The 21589-nt window shown below is 39.6% G+C and overlaps 1 protein-coding gene and 1 pseudogene across 16 annotated transcripts in view; both read left to right on the top strand.

Annotated features, from left to right (window-relative positions):
- The window catches only part of LOC105463236 (zinc finger protein 248), a 113410-nt gene that overhangs the window by 26826 nt on the left and 64995 nt on the right, over positions 1-21589 (top strand). For 8 of the 16 annotated variants that reach the window (XM_071070135.1, XM_011710232.2, XM_011710234.2 and 5 more), the window contains one exon: positions 989-5146. In XM_071070135.1, the coding sequence (XP_070926236.1) occupies positions 1012-2487 (1476 nt within the window). In that variant the 5' untranslated portion in view covers positions 989-1011 and the 3' untranslated portion in view covers positions 2488-5146. Of the gene's footprint in view, positions 1-988; positions 5147-11488; positions 12200-21589 lie in introns of those variants that run through there. The other 8 variants (XM_011710239.3, XM_024787173.2, XM_011710238.2 and 5 more) reach the window with 4 other exon arrangements.
- LOC105463235 (serine/threonine-protein kinase tousled-like 2 pseudogene) lies at positions 14324-21589 on the top strand (annotated as a pseudogene).

Raw genomic sequence — 21589 nt, 5'->3', positions numbered from 1 at the left:
TATCCAGGATCTAAGGAGAGATAAGGATAGAATGTTTCTAGCTGAGTGGAAGGTATGTTGTTGGGGATGAGCAATTTCTGAGAGTCTAATCTCTAGCCAAACTGCACAGAAATATTTTTAATAGATTTGCATGATGTTGAGAAGATGAGGGTGTAAACCATGCTTTACCTCTGCCGAACTTAATTCTTATGTTTCTCACTACCACTCACTCTATTTCCTTTTTAAAAAAACAACTCCCTTGAACTCATTCTCTGTGCATTTCCTGCTCTTTGAAAAAACAGCTCTCAGAATATCTCTATCTCCTATTTATCATGTCTTGAGTTTATTTCACCTTCCCTAGTATGCTTTTCCTACGGCGTTAAAAAAAATTATTTCTTCTCAATAAAACTTAAAGAAAACACTGGATCTTGGGCTATATAGGACTATTCTTTTGAACCCAAGGAAGTTGATGTTTTCAGAATGTTAATTTTCTTGTTGATTCAAAGAAAGAAGCGTGTACTCTGGTGGGAATTCTACCCCAGAAAACTGTGTGTGAGAGGATTAGGACCAAGCTCTATTTTGTCTCCACCAAACTTAATTCATCCTCTGAAACCCCTTGTGTGCTAATCTTCACCATCTCTTTATTCAGTGTTCATTGTCTCTGTTGGGTTCACCCCATTTTCTCCGAGTTTTTCTATTTCTGAATCAGCCACTCTAGTTCTCTGTGCTGTGAATTTTATTTCACCTTTTCTTTTCAGTTTTGAAGGTTATATTTATAAAGTGTTAAATGTCATTGCCAATTTCCTCTCCCTGTTTCCACTGAAGCATGTTTATGTTTTCCACCTAAACCCTGGTGGGTAATGAAAATGTGCACTTGAACTCAGTTCACACCAGTAAACTGAATTTAAAACAAAAGAATTGACTGTATGATAGGGCGTTTGTGTAAAAGTCCAATTCCATCAGAAATGTACTAAGGTTCATAAGATGTGGTTATTTTTCTCATTTCTAGAAAGGAAATGGAAAGTTGATGACATGTTAAAGAGCAACCAGGAAAATGAAGATGACCATTTTTGGGAGCTTCTATTCCACAACAAAACAGTAAGTGTAGAAAATGGAGACAAAGGAGGCAAAACTTTCAATTTGGGCACAGACCCTGTTTCTTTAAGAAATTATCCCTATAAAATATGTGACTCATGTGAAATGAGTTTGAAAAATATTTCGGGCTTAATTATTAGTAAAAAGAACTGTTCCAGAAAGAAGCCTGATGAGTTTAATGTATGTGAGAGATTGCTCCTTGATATTAGGCATGAGAAAATCCCTATTGGAGAGAAGTCTTATAAATATGATCAAAAAAGGAATGCCATTAATTATCACCAGGATCTCAGTCAGCCAAGTTTTGGCCAACCTTTTGAGTATAATAAAAATGGACAAGGCTTCCATGATGAGGCAGCATTTTTTACAAATAAGAGATCTCAGATGGGAGAGACAGTCTGTAAATATAACGAATGTGGAAGAACCTTCATTGAAAGTTTAAAGCTCAATATATCTCAAAGAACTCATTTGGAAATGGAGCCGTATGGATGCAGTATTTGTGGGAAGTCCTTCTGCATGAATTTAAGGTTCGGACATCAGAGAGCTCTTACAAAGGACAATCCTTATGAATATAATGAATATGGGGAAATCTTCTGTGACAATTCAGCTTTCATTATCCATCAGGGAGCTTACACAAGAAAGATTCTCCATGAATATAAAGTGAGTGACAAAACCTGGGAAAAGTCAACTCTCTTAAAACATCAGATAGTACACATGGGGGGAAAGTCTTATGATTATAATGAAAATGGGAGCAATTTCAGCAAGAAGTCACATCTTACCCAGCTTCGGAGAGCTCACACAGGAGAAAAAACCTTTGAATGTGGTGAATGTGGGAAAACCTTCTGGGAGAAGTCAAACCTTACTCAACATCAGAGAACACACACAGGGGAGAAGCCCTATGAATGTACTGAATGTGGGAAAGCCTTTTGCCAGAAGCCACACCTGACCAACCATCAGCGAACACATACAGGAGAAAAACCATATGAATGTAAGCAATGTGGAAAAACATTCTGCGTGAAGTCAAACCTCACTGAACATCAGAGAACACACACAGGGGAGAAACCCTATGAATGTAATGCGTGTGGGAAATCCTTCTGCCACAGATCAGCCCTCACTGTCCATCAGAGAACACACACAGGGGAGAAACCTTTTATATGTAATGAATGTGGAAAATCCTTCTGTGTGAAGTCAAACCTAATTGTACATCAAAGAACTCACACTGGGGAGAAACCCTATAAGTGTAACGAATGTGGGAAAACCTTCTGTGAAAAATCAGCTCTCACTAAACATCAGAGGACTCACACAGGGGAGAAGCCGTATGAGTGTAATGCGTGTGGGAAGACCTTTAGTCAGAGGTCAGTGCTCACCAAACATCAGAGAATTCATACGAGGGTGAAAGCTCTTTCAACATCCTGAATGTTAGAAGCCTTCGTACACCTGTGAAATTGGTTATACAGTTTCAAAAGAGAGAAAGCCAAAGAATGTCAGACATTTGTAGAAAATGACTTCTTGTTTGAATATGTAAAAGCTTTCAAGAAAAATTAAAACCTTTCATTAGAAAATTTGTACTGAGGGGAATTCTGTTCACCTAAGTAATATGGTGAAAATATTTATCTAGAATTTATGCTGTTTAGTGTTGTATTCCAGATGTGATACCAAAATTGTATTGCAAATATAATGGACAATATTCATTTATACCCATATTCACAGTGGGATCTGAAGCTTGTAAAAGTTGAATGACAACAGCATTAGACATACATGTGAAGAGTCCCTGATGTTTGTAGACCTTATGTGAGTATGCTAATATAATAAATTTGAGTATGCTTGATTTGTATATTGGAATTCAACATGATTGTGATGAGAAAGTACGTACCCTTAATTGAGTAACTACTATGGTATGTGTTAATATTTTCCACACTAAATACCATTGGTGTCTTTATAGGTTGATATATATGTGTATGTACATATGTTTGTATGGATATGTAAATATATTTCTACACATATACTTAAATATAGTGATGTGCTAGTATAACCTCATACTGACTTAAAAGTTCTGCTGATTGTTAAATTTTAAGGAATTTTGTGAGCCAGTTATTAAAAACAGTCATTATTTAAAATATGTAAACTTACAGTTAAATTAAAAACAAAGGTAATAAATACTCAGCACTCATCACTTCCTAATTATTTTGCTACATTTCACTATTACCTTTGTTGTTTTACTTATTTAATCTGTGTGATGAAAATACTGTATATAGTGTGCACTGCACATCTGTCTCTTCCCAACTCGACATGCAGTGCTGTCTTGTTGGTAGCTTGGACTTAGTGGGAGTGTTTACACCATGGAAATTGACAAACTATAAATCAGGGTTTTAATTTTCTCAGATAACCTGCTGTCAAATATTTACAGCACATCACTGTGTATATATGAAAACGTATTTGGCAATACAAACTGCGTACCCCTTCTCTTTCCTGACGTAAATAAATGGCTATGGCCATTTACAGCTGAACCGCATCTTCAAGAAAGAAGCCAAAAATATTTTCGTGAGGTTTTTAACTACCTCTGAATCCGTCCTACTCTAAATACTACCAGAGTCCCTTTGTAGTTTGGCCAGTATGTGTTTTTAGTGAAATATTATTTCACAAAGAACTATATCATGTACCTTTCCTCTGACTGTTTCCTGGCATATATGCATGAATATGGCCATTATTGAACTGTCACTTGAGTAAAGAAGTTAAACAGTAGTTTTCTGAGGTTTTTCAGCTACCTCTGGGTCATTCTGTAATGTAAATGCTGTTAAGAATGGTTTTTACATAAATTATGCAAAGGTTAACAAACAGTAATACTGCACTCCTCAAATAAAAAGTGGCGGTATGTAATGAAAGGCCCTTTTCATATCCTTGTTATTTCATTATGTATCTGTTTAGGCATGGCCTATGTGACACTAGTTCTGTGTATTACTATTTTAGAGTGTCTCTGCTTCCCTTGTCCTGTTGTTTCCTTTGCCCCCCTCTTGGAACACAGTGGTCAGCAGTTCTAATAGACACTGCCCATGTGATGGCCATTCCCTACTTCATCCTTGCTGAGCTAAATTTTTTATTTTTGTGCATTCTTCTCCCAGATGACTTAAGTGGTAAGTCCAAATTAGTCAAAGCTAATCATGGAAGTTCCATTTTAATGATTTTGTTGGGGTGAACTTGGGAGCAGTGAGATGTTTGGGAATTATTGTGTAGTCCTTCTGGGAAAGATCTCCTTGATACAACATTGTCATGACATGAGAAGAGACTTTGTCTCTTCTACTGGGCTTTTTCATGTCTGTACATGCTATTGGCTTATCGTTTGTATCTGAAGGGCAGTAGGCTGAAGATAACAGTGTACAAGGTGGGAAAAACCAGCTCAGAGGTGATGTTGCCGAGCTACTCTGCTCTCTGTACCTGCTCTCCACTGGGACTTCGTATAACCCTCAATAACTGTTTTTTATTTGGTCTTAGGGCTATCTGATACTTTAAGAGCTGAAGGCATTCCAGCTGGCACAGAGGAATATTTTTCTAAGTGTTAATGTTCTATATGGTAATTGGGGGAAGAATTATTTCTTTTGACAAGTTAATATACGGATGGCTGTTTGTATCAGCCATGGTTCTTTCTGGCGGAAAACAGAATTCTCCAACTAAAAAGATTTTAATGGCAGACTGATTACAGTGGTGTGGGCCAGAAACAAGGGGCACTGAAACACCCAGAGACTTGTATCAGCAGGAAGCCATTACCATTCTGAGCCTTGAAGGGCAAGGATGGAAACAGTGTTACCAGAGCCCAGTAAGAACTGCTGTCATGGAGGAGGGGCCACCTTGTAAGAGACATCATTACTACCAGAACTGTGGTGCCAAATTGCTGGTGCCTCTCTTTGGAGAAACCAACCAGATACATCTGCGGGAGAGCCCAGGTGGGCACAGAGAAGGGTGGAGAGAGAATCTGGGAAGAGAAATGGAGAATAAGCAGCACAGTGTTTTTCATTTCTGTAAATTCCTATGTAGAAGGCTCAGTGTTAGAAATAAAGTTACTCTACTAGTTGCAAGTTAAGTGTTTCTGTTTGTTCTCCTTTCCTATTGGCATAAGTAAACTCCCTTTGGAACCACGCAGGTATGTCTCTCCTTCAACATGTGTGAAGCAGACATTATATTAAATTACATTATTCATATGTCCCTGTGGTGTTTCTTATTGTATGTGGTGTAAGGTAAGCAGCTCTGTATCCTTCCAAATAAATAGCCAGTTGTCCCTGCACTGTTTGATTAATTCACCCTTTCTTGTGTTAATTTGATACATTTTTATTATGTACTTAAATATGTGTTATGAGTATTGCTTTTGACTGCTCAGTGCAACTTTTCTGCATTCTTCTAGTAATAGAACCTGTCATAGTGATCACGGGGTGGCATTTACCCCAATCCTGGCTCCACAGAGTACTATGTCTTCATGTCCTCCACATTTGTATTGATCCAGAAATAGTAGTTTGTTACAAAAGAGGCCAGTGACAAGCCATCCTAGAATATTTTTATTGGGAGGTCACTGTAGACCAGAGAGTTTGTGTCCTTATTGCTTCCAGCAGTCATGTTGACAAAGTACATTTGCTCTGTAATCTACTGAAAGTCAGTCTGCAACACAAAAATGAAAAAAGAAAAGAAGATGGCTATGATAAGCATCATAAAGAAAAATCAAAATAGGAAAAGTCAGATACAAGGTTTGATTTTAGATAGGATGGAGAGGAAAAGACCTCACTGAGCAGGCTACATTGAGGGAGGAGTGATGTGGATAGTATCTCGAAGAATAGTGTGTTCACATGTGTGTCTCTAACACATGCAAACTTAAGATTAACACCAAAAACTTAAGATTCTGTTTTATGAGATCCTTACCCTAATTACCTGTAATGTACTTTGTTGATATTTTCTCTTATACTGCATTCTATTAAAAGAAATACTTTTTCCCATATACTAAACTGATCTCACAATCAACAGTTTATCCTCCAGTGCACTCATGTTTAAACCAGGATGAGAATTGCTGGGTCATAGATTTGTGATTTCTGAAATGACTAATCACTCCCAGTGCCTGGAAATAGTTTTCTGATAAACTCCTAAGAGCCTGTTTTTGGAACTGGGCTTACTTTCTGTCTTGAAATTGCCTTTCTCTGGTCTAGTGGGCCCTGTCACTTCACACCCTACCTGTATTTAGCAGGGAAATGTGGAACTATTGCTTCTGGTAGGGTTCAGCCCATGGGTATCCTTGATGCCTTCAACCCCTACCCCTGTTTGCTGCTGGCAGCCAGAGACTGTAGCTGTGACTGCCCTGGATCCTTTCATCATATCTGTCCTTTTCTGAGGAAGACTTACCTATTCTCCTTCCTGTTTTTCCACTGAGTCTTCATCTGTCACCCAGTGACTGGACACTGCACACTCAACCTCCTCCTTTTGTCTGAGGAACTCCAACTCCCTTTTCCCAACCTACCTCTCTTCTCAGATCTTGCATTCCCAGGCTTCTCTTTCAGACAACAAAAAACCAATGTCTTCTCTTAGACAGCAGTTATGAAGAGCAAGGTCTCAGATACTTTGGAAGGTGAGAATTGATGACTAATATGAAGCTATGCCATGTTTGGAGTCCATACTTTCGTATGGCCAATGCTGTCTGTTATTGGTTTCTTTATCTACAGAATGGGGGTAGTTATCCTCTCTACAAAAGTGGGCCTTAACCGTAAGCTTGCTTTCAGTAATAGCCAAAAATTCTCCCTTTACCAATCCCCTAAAGGAAGCTCAGGACCTCAGAAAAGAAGACAGGAGTTCAGAATTTCTTCAACTCAGACCCCTTGTAAAGGCTTACCCTATTCTTGTGGATCTCTGATAACATCCCTTAAAACAGAAAACGAACTTGGAGAAACTTGGCAGCCGTGACTGGTGCCCGTGACATAGTGGGACTTCCTTAGCTTTCGCAGGCCTAGATTCCCCTGTGCTGATGTCTGCACCAGTTGCCGATATTGGGAGAATAAATATTCTTTGGAATTTGACAGATGAGTTATCTTCAACCCACCTCACTCACATATTGGTTCACTTCCTTAAAGTAACTTGGTTTTTAGTTCTGTCTGGGCCTTTTTCCATGCACTGTAACCAATATATATGTGCCTGTAGAGAATTTATAACATACTGGAGTTTTATGGACATTTGAGTATTAAGAAATATGGTCAGAATATTAATCAAATGCTAGAATACATACAAAATCATAAGAGATTTGCCTTTAATTAGATCCAGGCATGACTGGAGAGTTGTAAGTTGTATTTTTAATTGCTTCTAAAGAGAAATAAATAGTAGTATCAGCTCAGCCACAGGAAATTAACCTTAGATGAATTGATACTACTATTATGTGTGGTTTTTAGTTTTCTCAGATGATTTGGTGATGTGTGCACATATTATTGTTACGTTATTACAGTTAAATATATTTTAAAGTTCCTATAGAAATGTTGCCTAAGTTTTCAAACTGGTAATGTTAGTGGTAGTGATGAAAAACATACCTGAACATCAATAACTTTAGAAGAGCAGTCAGATGCTATCAAAGGCTGTGAAGAACTTTAACCATGAAACAACAGGGAGTTAGTTTAGTAGGTAATGATGAGGAAATAATACTCAGAATATAGACATTAAGATCACTGACATGACTTTACCACAGAAGTCATAGGGTTATACTCTCTGAAAATGCATTTTTCCACTTATTTATATGAGAAAATGAGTGGGGAAAATAGTACTTTCTGTTATGTGTGTTAGTTTTGTCAGGGGCTTTTGGTTTGACTTCTTATATTTCAGTGTCCTTTTAGGATACACACACACACTTACACAATAGAAGTATAATGTATATGGTGAACTCATTTACAGTACATAACAGTTTTCCATCTTAGTTTTCCTACCCTTACCTCACCATTTTTAACAACTACTTAAAATTTCTCAACAATCATTTATCTACAATATTTTATCTACACCTACCAATGGCTCACTTTTAGGTAGTTTCCCATATTTTTACTCTTACAAATGAACATTATTGAGGTACACCTTTGAGCATATACCTTTCTACGCTTGTCCAAGTTTTTTCTCTCTCTCCCTTTTTTTTTCCCCCATCTGCACAGACACACAACCACCAAGTTGTCTTCAAATTAATTTCTCAGAGTCTACTCTCTGGATAATAGGGGTTCTAATGAAATTGACTCCAGGAAGTCTGTATGGATTTCATTCCCATTCAAAGTTTGGAAATGTGACAGCTGGGTGGGGTGACTAATGCTTGTAATCCCAGCACTTTGGGAGGCCAAGGTGGGAAGAATGCTTGAGCTTAGGAGTTCAACACCAGCCTGGGCAATATGGTGAAACCCTTTCTCTACAGAAAATACAAAAAATTAGCCGGGCATGGTGGTGCACTGTAATCTCAGTTACTTGGGAGGCTGCGGTGGGAGAATCACCTAAGCCTGGGAAGTTTAGGCTGCAGTGAGCTGTGATTGTGTCATTGCACTCTAGCCTAGGTGACAGAGTAAGTCCCTGTCTCAAAAACAAAAGAAAAAGTTTGGAAATGTGGGCCCACCATTGCCACAGTGGGTGCTGTTCTTTTTTTTTGTTGTTAAAAAAATTCCAACCTTACTAATATGACATGATAAAATAGTTCTTAAACATTTTAATTTCTAAATTTTCTACAGACATTGAACAATTTAAAAATATTGATTACACCTCACTTTCTTGATGTTGGCTTATATCAGTAGGCTCACTTTAACTGAGGTGCTCATCATTTTATAATAGCTAGTCATGGAAGATTATTAAGATTTTCTTGGTTTATGTGCTCTCACCAATCTAAGTACATAGTTTACCTTTTTACAGGAACAATGGAAACTTGTTTTTTTTACTTTATGAACAACATATCAACAGGATAGTCTTTCTCATTTCTGGGAGGTATACTTTAAAATTTGTCTATGGGAATATATATATTTTTTAAGTTTTCAAATTACTTCAAGCTTTTAAGTAATTTTGGCTGTGTGCAGTGGCTCACGCCTGTAATCCCAACACTTTGGGAAGCCAAGGCAGGCACATCACGAGGTCAGGAGATCGAGACCATCCTGGTATTACGGTGAAACCCCGTCTCTACTTAAAACAAAACAAAAAAATTAGCTGAGCGTGGTGGTGGGTGCCTATAGTCTCAGCTGCTCGGGAGGCTGAGGCAGGAGAATGGTGTGAACCTGGGAGGTGGAACTTGCAGTGAGCCAAGATCGCGCCACTGTACTTCAGCCTGGGCAACAGAGTGAGACTTCGTCTCAAACAAAACAAAACAAAACAAAAAAAACTTTTAAGTAATTTTTTCCCCCTGCAATTGGTATGCAATCTTAACATTAAGATTAGAAATGCTCATTATAATTTTTAAACGCTTTGGTAGTTTAAATTTTATATTCCATGTGAAGTATATTTATTATGTGAGGTAAACATTTACACATACCATGTGATCTACAGAGAGAACCACTTACCCCAACACCATTTATTAAATAGGCCTATTTCTCTCTACTTTGAAATGTCATTGTGATGGTTAATTTTATATGTCAACTTGACTGGGTTGTGGAGTGCCCAGATGCTTGGTCAGACATTCTTCTGGGTATATCTGTGAGGGGGTATTGGATGACATTAACATTTAAATCAGTAGACTAAGTAAAGCAGATGAACGTGGGTGGGACTCATCCAATTGATTGAAGGCCTGAATAGAACAAAAGTGCCAACACCCCTGAGTAAGAATTCCTACCAGTGACCTTCAAACTGGACATCAGCTTTTTCCTGCCTTTAGACTCAATTGAAACATTAGCTTTTCCTGGGTCTTGAGCCTTCAGATTGGAACAATACTCCCAGTCCTCCTGGGCCTCGAGTTTGCTAACTCAACCTGCAGATCTTGGGACTTGCTAGCCTCCATAATCAGGTGAGCCAATTCCTTATCATAAAGCTCTGTCTATATGTACATCTTATTGGTTCCATTTTTCTGGAAAACTGACATAGCCACCATTATCACATACTGAATTCTTACATGATCTTAGGCCTTTACATATTTTTTTTTTCAGACTCTGAAATACTTAGTTTATTCTAGCCGTTAAAGATGCATCTTTGCCCCAGTGCGGTGGCTCACGCCTGTAATCCTAGCAATTTGGGGGGCCGAGGTGGGTGGATCACCTGAAGTCAGGAGTTCAAGACCAACCTGGCCAACATGGTGAAACCTTCTCTCTACTAAAAATACAAAAATTAGCTAGGCGTGGTGGCACGTGCCTGTAGTCTTAGCTACTCGGGAGGCTAAGACACAAGAATCGCTTGAACCCAGGAGATGGAGGTTCCAGTGAGCTGAGATCATGCCACTGCACTCCAGCCTGGGCGACAGAGCGAGACTGTCTCAAAAAACAACCAAAAAAAAAAAAAAAAAAAAAAAGATCTCTAGTTAAGCTTTGGTCTGTATCTTCACAAAATTCTCGACCCCCCTCATTATTTCACATAAAATTTACATTTGTTCTAGCAGCAGTACAAAAGATTTGAAAATACAGAACGTTGTTGAGAATTTGTTTGGAATGTTGTGACATAATGTGCATAATTTTTTTTGTTCAAAAAAATGATTAGTTCCTGTTACTTGCTTTTTGTTTTGTTTTGTTGTTGTTGTTGTTTTTTGTGTTTTTGAGACAGAGTCTCGCTCTGTCACCAGGCTGGTGTGCAGTGGCGTGATCTTGGATCACTGCAACCTCCGCCTCTTGGGTTCAAGCGATTCTTCTGCCTCAGCCTCCCGAGTAGCTGGGACTACAGGCACATGCCACCATGCCAAGCTAATTTTTGTATTTTTAGTAGAGACCGGGCTTTACCATGTTGGCCAGGATGGTCTTGATCCCTTGACCTCGTGATTGGCCCACCTTGGCCTCCCAAAGTGCTGGGATTATAGGTATGAGCCACTGCGCCCGGCCACTATTTGCATTTTTTAAGGTGTCATTCAATAAACTTATAGTTTCCTTTACATAGCCTGCACATTTAATTCTTTATGTTTTTTAGAACATGTAAACATCTTGACCAAGTTTTATAGTTTCCTTCACATAGACCACACATTTATTTAATTCTAGATAATTTTTAGCACTTGGAAGCATCTTGATCAAGCTTGTCTAACCTGTGGCCCATGGGCTGCATGTTGCCCAGGATGGCTTTGAATGCAGCCCAGCACAAATTTGTAAACTTTCTTAAAACATCATGTGTAGGGAGACCCCCTGAAACTGTTGCTACGGAATAAAAGATGAAATGCTTCTGATTATTGTAAATTCAAAATTGCATGCGGGATTGTGTAAAGACCATGCCAGGTTGTACTGTCAGAATGAGCCAACAGCGCGTGATGTGCTTCCCCCTGCAGAGAGCCTATGAATGGACGCGCAGTCAGGGAGGTTTCACAACACCAAGATTCCTATCCCGGAAAAGCAGATGTTTGTAGCTGTGGGAATGGAATGCGACCCTTGTGGAAAACCTATAAACAGGCGCATGGGGGGCATCTGTCCATATGGATAAGATAGGACTATAAATGCCCTTATCTTGCCGTGGCTCTTCTAGGCCTCTTTAGGGTTCATACTCCCTTCTGAGAATTTCTGGTCTAACTGATTGTCTAACTTCAGGTCCTGTTTCTATGAATTGTTTGTAACCAGCTTTTGCTGCAACTGTTACTGTTGATTAATATCTTGCTAATCATAGGTTATGGAAAGACTGTGTTCCTGTTTTAAGGCTCTGTTAGAAATTAAACTTCACCTCCTGTTTCTATGAACTGTTTGTAATGAGCTTTTGCTGTAACTGTTACTGCTGTTCCTGTTTTAAGGCTCTGTTGGAAATTACTGATGCACACACTATGTTGTAAATTCTTATCTTTGTATACTGTACTTCTCTGTACAGATGTTATGTTAAAGAATTACTTCATCCCCATGTGACCATCTCACCACATAATCAAATAACCCTAAATCCCTCACTAACGTACCCCCGCCCTCACTAAACTCAATAATAAATGCTGGCATATCCAGGGCATTGTTGGCACCACGGGACCAGAAGGCTGTGACCCCCCTGGACCCAGCTTTCACTATTTTGTGTGTGTCTGTTATTTCTCGACCTGCCGATCCGCCTGGGAGCAAAGAGAGAGCCCCGTTGCATTGCGGACTGCTGGCCAGTTCCCACAATAATTATGAGCTTTTTTTGTGTGACTTTTATTTTTTTTAGCTCATCACCTGTCATTAGTGTTAATGTATTTCATGTGTGGCCAAAGACATTTCTTTCTTCCATTGTGGCCCAGGGAAGACAAAAGATTGGACACCCCTGATCAAGATTGGACACCCCTGATCTTGACTATATTATTATAATGAATATAACAGAGGTATTTTATTAATATGTATTTAATACATGTATATTTACTACTGAAGATTCTCGTGGTACATAGTTCAGTGAAGAGATTATCACAAAGCATCATGCCTTTTGTAAAAATGTCAGACTTTGCACTTAAAGTGAATGGAGAGGATGAATCATTTCTTTTAGATTATGTTTTCTGATTTTTTTTCTTTTTTGTTTAATATATATGTAATTTTTCCAAGTTGATATATTTTGCAACCTGGGAAGAAAACAGTCATGGAGATGACACTTTAATTGTTGGTCTCGTTTTCAGCTTTATTTAAGTGTTTTTTCTGTGTTCACAAGTGAAATTGATAAACAGTTTGTGGTAGCTTTCTACGTAGACACAGGCTGTTATTTAAGATGACTCCAGACCATGTCCATTGTTTGAAGGCAAGGCCTCCAGGGAGAGGAGATTAATTTGAGCAGCACCAACTTATTACAACTTTTGGAATGATTGCTACCGAGTGTCTACAGTGGCTCATGGGACACTAAATTCAGCAATGTGATGATTTGGGCCTCTGACGACACAGGGAGGGGAAGGCATAGCCCCTTGTGTGGGGCTTATGTTGTCTTCAGCTTCTGAGGGAGCTGATTACTGAGGCTCCAGTCTTCAGCCTTTATCCTTTGGAGAACTGGTTCTGGGCATAGAACTGGTTCTGGGCAGAGAACTGGAAAGGAAGTTTGTGCACAATTAGAATTGGTTTGAGGGGAGTTCGGTGGTATTTAGTGGTTAGAAAAGGTGAGATTAGCTTATAGTAGATGGGATCCAAAACTCCAAATGACTGTCATTTGTGTCCATTAGCATCTTGGGTTTTCAAGCCTGTCCTGGATGTAGGTAAAGGCCTTTGATGATAGGCTGTGCTCCAGGATCAGGGTTGAAGAGGGAGTAAGGGTAGGGACTGGGACTGAGCAGTGGGTTGGCTGTGGTTGCATTTGTTGCTTTCTTTGAGGAAAGCTCCCTGTGTAAGTGGCCAAGTATGTTCAGTAAAATGTGTAGGCCTTAATTCCAGAAGAACTGCATCTCTGCAGCTGTCTATACTGGGGAGTGAGGCTCTTGAATGTGATTGAAGAGTTATTAAAGGCCATCTAGTAAGAGCTGGACTGAGAGGTGTGAACAGTCCATAGTAAAGCACACTGTTCAAGAGCACGGACTTTGGAGTCAGTGAGGCCTGCATATACATCCACCACACTTAACACATATGTGACTGGACAAGTAATTTAACTACTGAAAACCTCAGTTTCTTCCTTTCTAAATGTGAATGGTAGTAGTACCTACTTTGTGGGGTTATTCTGAGAGTTAAATAAGATAACCAAGGAAATCCTAAATATATTCATCCTACCAATAGGTATAAGTCATTTTCATAGTTGCTTAGGAGTTATTTCTAAATGAAACAGACAAAACTCTGCTTTTATAGAACTTATTTTCTAGTGGGGCAATAAATATAAAAAGTTACCATGACTTCCACAATGGCAGGATGAGGACCTCTGTAGACCTACTTCTCAGTAAAGTGAGCATAACTGATGAAAATTATATAGGTCTTTGGGATCCCAGAGCACCTTTAGTCCCTGGAGACGCTCTGCCAGCCAGAAGTGATGGAAGAATTGTATAGCCTGGACCCACAACGGCAGGAATTATTGGAGGCCAGGTTTACTACAGTAGGTGTTAGTAAGGAAAACTAGAAAAGAAGAGGAAAAAACAATAAATCGATGCAAGAAGAAATAAATATATTGCAAAACAGAAGAATGGGAAATATTCAAGAGTTGGAAAATCAGGAAACAAAAGGCGAAATGAAGGAGAGTACATCAGATATAATGAAAGGGACCACTTAATAGTGAGTCTTCCAACCAGAGCTTATGCAGTGTGGGATCCTTGAGTGATAAAGAAGTAGAGACTCCTGAGAAAAAGCAGAATGACCAGCGAAAGCTGAAAAGAAAAGCTGAACCATATGAAACTAGCCAAGGGAAAGGCACTACTAGGGTACATAAAATTAGTGATTACTTTGAGTTTGCTGGGGGAAGCGGGCCAGGAACCAGCCCTGACAGAAGTGTTCCACCAGTTGCACAATTCTCACCGCAACATTCCTTATCCAGTCCCTTACTGCGATGCCTAGAGCAGCCCCTCTGTGGTTTAGATGGCAGCGCTACAAAGGAGGTGATGGAGGAGCAGTCTGCTCTGCCAACAGCCTCATGTCAGCAATGATAACAAAACCTCGGCTTGACACAGAGCAGCTGGCACAAAGGGGAGCTGGCCTCTGCTTCACTTCTGTTTCAGCTCAGCAAAACAGTCCCTCATCTACGGGATCTGGCAACACGGAGCATTCCTGCAGCTCCCAAAAACAGATCTCCATCTGGCACAGACAGACCCAGTCCGACCTCACAATAGAAAAAATATCTGCACTAGAAAACAGTTAAGAATTCTGACTTAAGAAGGAGGGAAGAATAGATGATTTATTAAGAGCCAACTGTGATTTGACACAGATTGATGAACAGCAAAAGATGCTACAGAGATACAAGGAAGATTAAATAGATGTGTGACAATGAGCAAGAAAGTCCTTATAGAAAAGTCAAAAAGAGAAGATGGAATGTAGAGATAAGAGCATGCAAGACCACTTGAGTTTGGACCACTTTTCTACTGTCTGACAAGGGACCTCTTTTACTGAACAGTGGACAGATGGTTATGCTTTTCAGAATCTTATCAAGCAACAGGAAAGGATAAATTCACAGAGGGAAGAGATATACAATGGAAAATGTTAGCAAAACAGAAACCTCCTGCAATGAGTCAGGACCCTCCTGCAACCAGTGAGCAGAAACAGCGGAAAAGCAAGACCAATGGAGCTGAAAATGAAACGTTAACATAGCAGAATACCATGAACAAGAAGAAATCTTCAAACTCAGGTTAGGTCATCTTAAAAAGGAGGAAGCAGAGATCCACGCAGAGCTGGAAAGGCTAGCAAGGGTTAGAAATCTATATATCAGGGAACTAAAAAGGATACATAATGAAAATAACTCACAATTTAAATATCACCCAACACTAAATGACAGATATTTGTTGTTACGTCTTTTGGGTAGAGGAGGTTTCAGTGAAGTTTACAAGGCATTTGAACTGACAGAGCCAAGATACATAGCTGTAAAAATTCACCAGTTAAATAAAAACTGGAGAGGAGAAAAAGGAGAATTACCACAAGCGTGTATGTAGGGAATACCGGATTCATAAAGAACTGGATCATCCCAGAATAATTAAGCTGTATGATTACTTTTCTCTGGACACTGATTCGTTTTGTACAGTGTTAGAATACTGTGAGGGGAATGATCTGAACTTCTATCTGAAACAGCACAAATTAATGTCACAGAAAGAGGCCCGGTCCATTATCATGCAGATTGTGAATGCTTTAAAGTACTTAAATAAAAGAAAACCTCCCGTCATACACTATAACCTCAAACCAGGGAATATTCTTTTAGTAAATGGTACAGCGTGTGGAGAGAGAAAAATTACAGAGCTTGGCCTTTTGAAGATCATGGATGATAGCTACAATTCAGTGGGTGGCATGGAGCTAACATCACAAGGTGCTGGTACTTATTGCTGTTTACCACCAGAGTGTTTTGTGGTTGAGAAAGAACCACCAAAGATCTCAAAGGTGATGTGTGGTCGGTGGGTGTGATCTTCTATCAGTGTTTTTCTGGAGGGAAGCCTTTTGGCCATAACCAGTCTCAGCAAGACATCCTGCAAGAGAATACTATTTGTAAAGCTGCTGAAGTGCAGTTCCCACCAAAATGAGTAGTAACACTTGAAGCAAAGGCGTTTATTCCACGACGCTTGGCCTACCGAAAAGAGGACCCCATTGATGCCCAGCAACTGGCGTGTGACCCCCTACTTGCTGCATCGTATCTGAAAATTGGTCTCTGTGAGTAGCCCTGCTGGAGCTGCTATTGCATCAACCTTTGGGGCGTCCAATAGCAGTTCTTCGAATTGAGACCGACTCCAAGGTCACAGACTGTTCAACACGCACAAAGTGGACAAATGGCATTTAGCAGCAGATTTGGAACATAGCAATTTTGAATGGATCTGAGGAAACCTGAACCAGGTGCTTATTTTCTTGCTTTTTTTCCCATCCATTGAGCATGACTGCATGAATTCTTTTTAAGGAGACACCATGGGCAGCTCTGGACAGGCCTGGTAGGAAAAGGCCCCGCCCAAGGTTGTGGTGTCAGTGGCCACTGTGTGTGGCTGCTCTGACTGAGGAAAAAATTACAAAGAAAAACTGGTTCCGTGTACTGTGAATTTGAAAACATGCAGACTCAGGGGGGTCCCTGATACAGTGCTTCAGATGAAGAATGTGGACTTGAAAATACAGACTAGATGACTGGGTGCGGTGGCTTACGCCTGTAATCCCAGCACTTTGGGAAGCTGAGGCAGGCGGGTCACAAGGTCAGGAGATCGAGACCATACTGGCTAACACGGTGAAACCCCGTCTGTACTAAAAATACAAAAAAATTAGCCAGGCGTGGTGGTGGGCACCTATAGTCCCAGCTACTCAGGAGGCTGAGGCAGGAGAATGGTGTGAACCCGGGAGGCAGAGCTTGCAGCGAGCCGAGATCACGCCACTGCACTCCAGCCTGGGCGACAGAGCGATACTCCATCTCAAAAAAAAAAAAAAAAAAGAAAAGAAAAAAGAAAAAAAAAAAGGAAGAAAGAAAATACACACTAGTCCCGTGTCTATATTTAAACTTGTTCTTTTCTTTTAATAAAGTTTAGGTAACATCTTCTGAAAAGCTTGTAGCACAAAGGCTGAGCTGCAGATGGTGTTTGACTTTGGAGGAAAAAAAATGCTGTTGCCTGTTAAAGGCACTAGAGTTAGTGTTTTATCCCTAAATAATTGCAATTTTTAAAAACATACAGATTCCCTCACCCCTTTTTTATTTTTGAAAGAATACATTTGGTTGTAAAGTGAAACCCGTATTAGCAAGTACGTGGCAATGTTCATTCCAATCAGATGCAGCTTTCTCCTCCGTCTGGTCTCCTGTTTGCAATTGCTTCCCTCGTCTCAGTAGGGAAAAAATGAGTGGGAGTACTGAGATGTGTGGGTTTTTGCCATTGGACAAAGAATGAGGTTAGAAGACTGCAACTTGGAGTCTCTCTAGGTTTTCAACTGTTTCTTCACAATTTGAACACTTGATGGTGGTCCCTTTTAATTTATTTGAAATGCTATTTTTTTAAAAAATAAAGGTTCATCCATGCAAAAAAAAAAAGAAAAGAAAATCAAATAGGTCTTTGGAAGTGGTTCTTAGGGAATACAGCAACTAAGCACTACTTATTCAAGAAAATTTAAAAGTCATTAGGAATAGTGAGTATCTGTAGTATTTGAACCACAACTAGTTCCACCCCGTCTTCCTCCCAGGTCAATATGACAAACTCTAGGTGGGTGCAGCCAAGAAAACAGAGCTCCCTTGCCTCCCAGCTCCCATTTGAGGGCAGTGGCATCTACATGGGAGGGGCAGACTGCTAGTATTTCTTATACATCTACAAGTTGTTTAAGAGGCTAAATTGCAGGTCAGTACAGCTGAGGAGAATTCCAGGACTCCCTTCCACCCAGACCCTATTCACTTGACACAGGCTCTATCTCAGGCATGGTGTCCTGAGACTATAGGGGTCCAGTTACCCTTACTTTGACTCAGTAGGGTGGAGGTTCCAAGCCAGAAGAGGAAAGCCAAGAAGACCATCACCTTCCTACCCTCCCTACCCAGCACCCTTCTCCTAAAACATGGATGCTAGAAATAATCATTCCTAGAAATAATTACTCCACCCTAGCCTCTGGGGCATGGCTCAGAGATTTCATCGAATGGGGAAAACAATTCGTAAAATCAAGAGGTCAAAAGCTCTGCTAATGAACTGACGTTATTTGAATGAGTGTACAGGAAAGGTCAAATCTAAGGGCACTCAAAAACAAGATTTTGATGGAAAACAAGAAGCTGACAGCTTCAGTGACAGATCCAAGCTAAACATAGGCCACATATTTACCAGAGGTGAACCAAGGAAAGAGATGACTAATCATAGGCCCCCGTGGTGTCAGAACAAACCTCCAATACTGACCTCAAAGGCTGTTCCTGTAGGAAGGCTTGTGTGGCAAATTGTGGTTACATGTGGTTAATTTTAGCTTTGAACATGGTAGTGGTTACCCATCACTTACCCCCAGCAGCTTTGTATGTGTTCCTGAAGCAGCTTGCAGAAGCCAGGATAGGCATTAGGGCCCTGTTCTGCAAATATTGGGGAACCGTGCTTTAGTCACTGATTGCTCCTTCTAATCATGGAGGTGCAGACACGGAGGTATAAACACAGAGGTGAGCAGCTATTGCAACTCATTGCCATTGTTGCAAGCCCTTGCCCTTATTCACTGGAGAGATGCTCTTTTGATTTAATGAATTACTTTTCCCCTGTCCCTCATCCCCACCTCCTTGGCAAAATGTCTCAGCCACGCCCAGAGCCTAGGGTGGAGAAAGTGAAATGGTTCTTTCTAGTGCAATTGTTTTAGATGAAGTGAGTTCCTGGGGATTTAAAGACTTGGTGCTTTTCCCCTTCATTTCTCTCTCTCTCTCTCTCTCTCTCTCTTTTTTTTTTTTTTCCATTTTGGGAACCAGAAATGTAAGGACTGGGACCTTTGGCAACCACATATACGGAAAAATTTAGACAGTTGCCATGCATGCCCAGGAAAAGGTCCAGGCTTAGAAATGAACTCAGAAGAGCCTCAGTTTACATCTCAGGCTAATCTTTAGTATGCAGACACCCTGTAACTATTTTTTTAAACTAAATGAATGAGAACAAAAAGCCTTAGCAGAATCTGATCTCCAGAGATACCACACCATAAATTTCAAATGTCCAGTTTTCAACAACAACAAAAAAATCACAAGGTGAATAAAGAAAGTATGACTAATTGAAAGCAAAAAAGAAAAGAAACTGCCCCTGAAAAAGACCAGACTGTGGGTTTACCAGACAAATTAAAAACACTGTCTTAAAGATGTTTAAAGAGTTAAAAGATGATGTGGACAGTCAAGAAAACTATAAACAAAATGGAAACATCAATAAATATAGAGAAAAATTCTGGAGCTGAAAAGTACAACAAATTTGCTTGAGGGATTTAAAAGCATATTTGAGCAAGCAGAAGAATGAGTGAATTTGAAGATAGGGTCATTGAAATCAAATTTAAGGAACAGAAATAAAAAAGACTGAAGCTGGGCATGGTGGCTTATGACTATAATCCCAGCACTTTGGGAGGCTGAGGCAGGCAGATCACCTGAGCTTAGGAGTTTGAGACTAGCCTGGCCAACATGGTGAAACTCTGTCTCTACTAAAAATACAAAAATTAGCCATACGTGGTGGTGTGTGCCTGTAATCCCAGCTATTTGGGAGGCTGAGGCAGGAGAATCACTTGAACCCAGGAGGCAGAGGTTGTAGTGAGCCAAGATCACGCCACTATACTCCAGCCTGGGGAACAGACCAAGACTCAGTCTCAAAAAAAAAAGTCTGAAAAAATAAATGAACAAAGCCTATGAGACATGTGGGACACCATCAAGTGGATGAATATATGCATTGTTCGGAGTGCCAGATAGAGAAAGCATAGAGATAATTTGGAGAAATAATTGGTGAAACATTATAAAATTTGATGAAATATATGAATATAAACCTAGAAGAAACACACTAAACTTCAAGTAATATAAAATTAAAGAGGCCCACACTGAGGCACATTATAATCAAACTGTCAAAGGCCAAAGACAAAGTTTTAGAGCAGCAAGAAAGAAGCAGCATATACATAACATACATACATACAGGCTATCCTCAATAAAGTTATTAGCAGACTTCTTATCAGATCTTGGAGACCAGAAGGCAGTGGGTTGAAATGTTCAAAATGCTGAAGGGAAAAAAAAATCTGTCAGCAAACAATTCTGTATTTGGTAAAGTTTTCTGTCAAAAGTGAGGCTGAAATTAAGACATTCCTGGATAAACAAAAGCTGATGGAGTTTGATAGCAGTAGACCTGCCCTGCAAGAAAGCTAAAAAGAGTCCTTCAGGTTGAACTGAAAGGACACTAGACAGAAACTAATGCCATAAAAGCAATGAAGATATCTGATAAAGGGAAATGCACAGGCAGTTGTAATACAAAGATGTATTACTGTAACTTTGGTTGGTAATTCCACTTTTTGATGATTTTTACATGATTTGAGAGACTAATGCATAAAAAGGATTTGTGTCTCTGGACACAATGTATAACAAGGTCATTTTGTGACATCAATAATTTAAAAAGTGGTGGGGACAGCGCTATGTAGGAGCCAAGTTTTTTTGTGTGTGTTGTTGAGGTTAAGCTAGTATAAATTTAATTTACAGTGTTATGACTTTAGGATGTTAAATGTAACAAAGAAAACAGCTATAGAGAATACACACAAAAAGAAATGAGAAGGGAATTAAAAGATTTAGTACCAAAAATCTACTAAAAAGAAAATAACTGTAATTCAGGAAATGAGGGGAAAAAATGCTGTAAGACATAGAAAACAAAAGCACAATGATAGATGTAGATCCTTCATTTTTGGTAATTACTTTAAAGGTAAATGGCTTAAATGCTTCAAAAGAGAGATTGGCAGAACGGATTAAATAAAACCAAATGTGATTGAACAGTACTGTCTACAAGAGACGCAGGTTCTGATCTGTGTCCAAAGACATTAATGAGTTAAAAGTGAAAGAATGAAAAAAGATATCCCATGCAAGTTGTAAAAAGAGCAGGAGTGAGTACAGCTGCTCCTTGAACAATTGGTGGTGGGTTAGGGGCACTGACCCCCGACACAGAAACACACAAACACATGCACATGCACATAACTTTGGCCTCCCCCAAAATGTAACTGCTAGTGGCCTACTGACCAGAAGACTTACCAATAACATAAATAGCTAATTAACATGTATTATGTATATGTATTATATACTGTATTCTTACAATAAAGTAAGCTAAAGAAGATATTAAGAAAATCATAAGGAAGATAAAAATATGTTTATTCATTAAGTGCAAGTGGATCATCATTAAGGTCCTCATCCTCATTATCTTCACATT

Source organism: Macaca nemestrina, chromosome 9 (assembly GCF_043159975.1).
Source record: "Macaca nemestrina isolate mMacNem1 chromosome 9, mMacNem.hap1, whole genome shotgun sequence".
Taxonomy (NCBI): Eukaryota; Metazoa; Chordata; class Mammalia; order Primates; family Cercopithecidae; genus Macaca; species Macaca nemestrina.
This window is presented reverse-complemented; position numbering and strand designations above follow the sequence as displayed.